Source organism: Eptatretus burgeri, chromosome 13, assembly GCF_056783735.1.
Source record: "Eptatretus burgeri isolate ZD-2024b chromosome 13, Ebu_testis_v1, whole genome shotgun sequence".
Lineage (NCBI taxonomy): Eukaryota > Metazoa > Chordata > Myxini > Myxiniformes > Myxinidae > Eptatretus > Eptatretus burgeri.
Genome location: NC_140973.1, coordinates 47,683,012 through 47,688,011, shown reverse-complemented (window position 1 = coordinate 47,688,011; position 5,000 = coordinate 47,683,012). Strand labels below are relative to the sequence as shown.

General features: G+C 42.6%; 1 protein-coding gene across 7 annotated transcripts in view; it reads left to right on the top strand.

The window, feature by feature from the left end:
• Nucleotides 1-5,000, top strand: part of LOC147014419 (dedicator of cytokinesis protein 3-like) — a 381,754-nt gene that overhangs the window by 312,613 nt on the left and 64,141 nt on the right. For all 7 annotated transcript variants that reach the window (XM_085852361.1, XM_085852356.1, XM_085852357.1 and 4 more), the window contains 2 exons: nucleotides 3,003-3,107; nucleotides 3,623-3,764. In XM_085852361.1, coding sequence (XP_085708487.1) covers nucleotides 3,003-3,107; nucleotides 3,623-3,764 — 247 coding nt within the window. The remainder of the gene's footprint in view (nucleotides 1-3,002; nucleotides 3,108-3,622; nucleotides 3,765-5,000) is intronic.

The window sequence follows — 5,000 nt, the reverse complement described above, 5'->3', positions numbered from 1 at the left end:
AATGGCTAACTCAAAGCGTCGCAGCCCGGATGAATCACATAAATTCCCTCTATACAACGGGTTTGGGCTAACTACACATGTACTTAGAGATATCTCACCTACGGGCCCTTCATGGTGTAATGCGAATTTCCACAGCCGTAACAATATATATATATATATATATATATATATATATATATATATATATATATATATATATATATATATATATATATATATTTCGTTCTTTTTTTTTTGTTGTTCCTTCATATTTTCGTTTGTTGGTTTGGGTTTTTTTTTGGTTTTTTCCTTGCTATGTTTCATTCAGTTTGTGCACAGCTTATTCACCCCCATATGTCCTTCTTCCTCCCACCCCCCCCCCCGATCCCACTCTCACTCTCAATTCTACTCTGCCGTTGGTGTTTCCTCCTTTCCATTTTGTTCCCTTCCATTCTGCTCCTGCTATTCCATGAGCTTGGATCATGTATACAAAAAAAAAGCAGGATGTTCTTCCACCTGCACCTCTTTCACCACATTGGAATCATTACTTAAAAAGAGGTCTAACACTGCACTCCCCCTTGTGGGGTTTCCTACAACCTGTGTTCAAAAATAAATCCTGGATAAAATACAGAAAATCCTCATCTGCTTTGTCTTTCCCCTGTTCCTGGACCCAATCTATCCCCAGCAAATTAAATTCCTTCATAATCAGTACTTTTCCCTTCTCAGATGCCTTTCTGAATTATTCATCTGCCACTTTTTCCTGCTCTTCCCTCACAACAGGAGCTCTCTAAAATATTCTAACTGGTATCTTACAATTCTTGCAATCTTGAGTCTTTCCACACAGAATCCTCTACATTAATTCCCTCCCTAATGTCATGCCTTTCTCTCAGTACAACACTCTTTCATCCAAATTGCCACACCTCCGGATTGCATGTCCGAGAAATGGTTGGGGACATGTTTATGTAACAGATTGGCCACCAGTCGGCCATCTTGAATCTAATCAAGAAATAAAATGACGTACTTATGTAAGGCATCTTTCATTATCTATGTGCTAAGTTCGAATAAGATCAGTAAACGCATGTCCGAGAAATGGTTGAGGATGTGTTCCAGACAGGGGTTTGTTTGTTTTTGACAACTAAAATGGCCACCAGTCGGCCATCTTTGATCAGATCACAAAATAAAGTGAAGTACACGTGTAAACCATCATGAACTGTGCTTGTGCCAAGTTTGAACAAAATCAAACCATGCATGGCTGAGAAATGGTTGCAGGAACACATTTCAGTACCAAAATGTTTGCCAGTCAACCATCTTGGATCTGGTCTCGGAAAAAAAAGACTTGCTTTTGTAAGCCATCCTTCGTTATGTGTGCGCCAAGTTTGAACAACATTGGTAAATGCATGTCCGAAAAATGGTTAAGGACGTGTTCACATTTGGGTTTTCTGTCTTCAACTAAAATGGCCACGAGTCGGCCATCTTGGAACTGATTTCGAAAAAAAATTGGCGTGCATATGTAAGCCATCATTTGTTATCTGTGTGCCAATTTTCAACAGGAGCGGTAAATGCAATTCTGAGAAATGCTTGAGGACGTGTTCAACATCGAGTTTTTCAACAACTAAAATGGCCACCAGTCAGCCATCTTTGATCGCATCGTGAAACAAAATGATGTGCATATGCATACCATCATGTAACAAAATGGCATCATTGGACGAAGAATGTCAGCAGCTGATTAGCGCCGTGATGACGTTGCTGCGCCACTTCCACCTCTGGGTTTGTTCCATCGTTGCTGCATGGAAGACGCTTTGCCATGGCTTCCTGTCGAGGACGTGGCATGCAGAGCAGCTCTGTCTGAGCAGGCATCTTGCTTGATAAGCCGTTCCAAGCCACGTGGCCTTAGTCTCTCTGGGTTTATCGCCGAGGCTGTTACCGATCTGTTTAACGTGGCCCTGACTGCGGCATCACTGTGTCGGGGCCGGTCCGACCCACATGACTTGTGGAGTGTGAGCAGGTATAGTTCACGCAGAGGCACTCGGAGTGAGCTCGCCGTCGGGACGAACGAAGTGCTTCGGATGCTGGAGCGGGACGCACTCAATCTCGTGTTGATGTGCGAGGGCACTTGGTCCCGGGTTCTGGGCCAGTAGTTCCTGTTTGCAGCGCCTGGGTGCTCGGACCGCAGCAGTGCTCACTTTGTGCACCCTGGGCGTTCGTAGGTCCTGCTCGACGTTTGCAGATATGGTGCAGCAGGTGATCTTGTCGCTGATGTCAGCGCTCCATGTGCTCTGGCTCAGTGAGCTTTGAAACGTTTAAAATGTCTCTCTTTTTGCTTTCTGGCTAATTTGCATTTTCATTCTATACATTTATTTTAATGCATAATACACATATTCATTTAATTCTATGTGAGTGGTATTCTTTCTGAATACGTATATATTTGTAAGTTTGTTTATTATTGTAATCTTGACAAATATCAGTCTTCGGACTGCCTTGTCCAGTGTTTGAAGTTCTCAATAAACCGAAATGAAAATGTGTTGTCTTTATGCCAAGTATGAATAAAATCGGTTCATACATGTCCGAGATATGGTCGCTGATGCACGCACACACACACACGCACGCACGGACACGAAAATCCAGACCAAATCCATAAGCTCCCATTTCAGACCAAGTCCAATGGGGGCAAATAAAGGAGTTGGTCAGAGAGGGATGGCAAAATGTTGTGTTTATTAGTTTTACCCTAAAATGAACCACCAAATTTCCATCATTATACTCATATATCCAATTGGTATAAATGTAAGAAAACCAAGATGTAGGAAGTGTCTTCATTTCAGTCTACTCCATAACAAGTGTCAATTGTAACAGATGTCAACTCTCTATCCTCGCATGCTCTTCAAAATATGTCGTGTATTCAACTTTAGAGCGAGTTGCCTTGTTGCATACATTCAAAGAACACTGTCCTATCTGGCAATAGAACTGTTCAAGATAACGGTTATTAACACACTGATAAGATGACACTTGATACCTTCCACTTTCAGAAAACGGAAGCCGCGTACTACGACAGCATCGTGGAACACGAACGGCTTGAACCAGAGTTTTTCCGCATGGGTTTTTACGGCAAAAAGTTTCCATTCTTTCTGAGGGTAAGTCTGGTTATTTAGACTTCAAAAGAAGTGACCCAGCAACAAGTAACAGCATCTGCCACACAAAGCTGGAATAACGAGAAGAAACAAAGTAATGAAAAACTCATGCAAAACGACAAAGTACCCCACACACAGAAAACCCCAAATCGGACAACCTCACTCGCCACGGTCATGCAGAATGACCGATGATAATAAGACACCTGACTAAGCTTTGCTGGTCAAGGATGAGTCTTGTACAATTTAAGTTTTCATTACATTTCCTCCTGAAATTTCCACTTCATTATTCTTGATAAAGTTGCACATGATAACATTTGTCATTTGTTTTGTTTATGCAGGGTCTTTTAATCGATGTTATTTTGTCAAGGGAAGTGTGGGATTAACTTCACCTCATTATCGATATACGATACTATTAATTCTGTTCAAATTGCCGAACATCCTTACAGCTATGTGGTGCTCATCATGACATTTCTTTGGGTGTGTTCACCAACTTACTCGTTACTCTACTCCATTGGCAGAATAAAGAGTTTGTGTGCCAGGGCCACGAATCAGAGAGGCTTGAGAGTTTTTCCCAGCGCATCATGGCCGAGTTTCCACAAGGCATCCTGCTGCAGCAAGCTGGCCAGCCGGATGATACAATCACCAGCTCTGATGGGCAGCGTATCCTTAACCACCTCCATCCAGCCAGGCTGGACATGCAAGGAAGAGTAAAATGGCTCTGTTTAGATATAAAGCAAACATTTTGCTTTAGAATCTGGCCTTTTGTGTTTCATGGCTGTAAATAAAGACAGCTGATTTTTCTGTTTACAAGAATACACAATAGGTTGAATCTCGACAAGTCAAATAGCACTATCAGTAGGTCAGTTCTGATAAGTTTAGCTTAATAAGTCGAACATTGAATGGAATTTTTTAACTTCACCAAAGACTGGTTGTAGTTGAGAAGAGCCATGTTCAAAATTGAAGGCACCACCAGCTTGTACAGCTCCTCTGTAAGGCATTTGAATATCGAGTGATCTTCATCAGTCCCAAATGAAGACCAATGGTGGTCAAAACATCGGACCTGAGCCTTACTTCCTTGGACGCCATATTAGTTGCTAACTTTTTTTTAACGCAGGTGTTTAGGCTCATGGAACACAGAACTCCAGGGGAACAAGGGTCAGTAGATAAGCCCATGGAGAAACAGGTGGACAAGAACCCATTTCTTGTGCACCTGTATCTCCTTGGGTCCACTATCTGCTGCCCAATATCATTAATGCAAAACGGTATGAGGAGAGGAGTTTTAGATGAAAAGGTGACAGGCTACCAGTGAGTGGAGTAAGACTCAAAAGGAGAATCCAGGAGACTGTGAAGTGGCAGTGGGCAACAGACTTGAAGGTCTGAAGGAAAGAGCATGAAACAACAGATACAGGAAGATGGTTCCACATAAAACAGTGCAAGGGGTCAAATCAATGGAGGTGGGTGTCAGGCTGAGACTTGGGGAGTATAACAATGTAAGAATTTCTGACATTAATGTGTCATCAATAAGGCCAGGGGTTGGGTGTAGAGGTGAGAGAGCAGAATGAGCAAGACCACAAGGGAATTGGTAAAACACTGCACGGACTCCGAACTCGTTGCCTCTGGTGAGCAAAAAGAAGAGTGTAATATAGTAATTGGCTCATTGTCTTGAGAGGTCAATGAAGCAGATTGTAACATCTCCATAGCCGAAAGGGGGCAAGATGAAAAGCAGCATCACCAGACCAAAGTGAGGAGCCACATTTGATTGCACATCAGATGAAGTTCGGATACCCAATTATATACTGCGGATGGTAAGAAAAGACTTGCCTGTGCAGAAAATTCTGAGGTGGAAGCTGGCTTTAGACGTCTGCCTGGAGATGTGATCTGCTGAATACAAGCTAT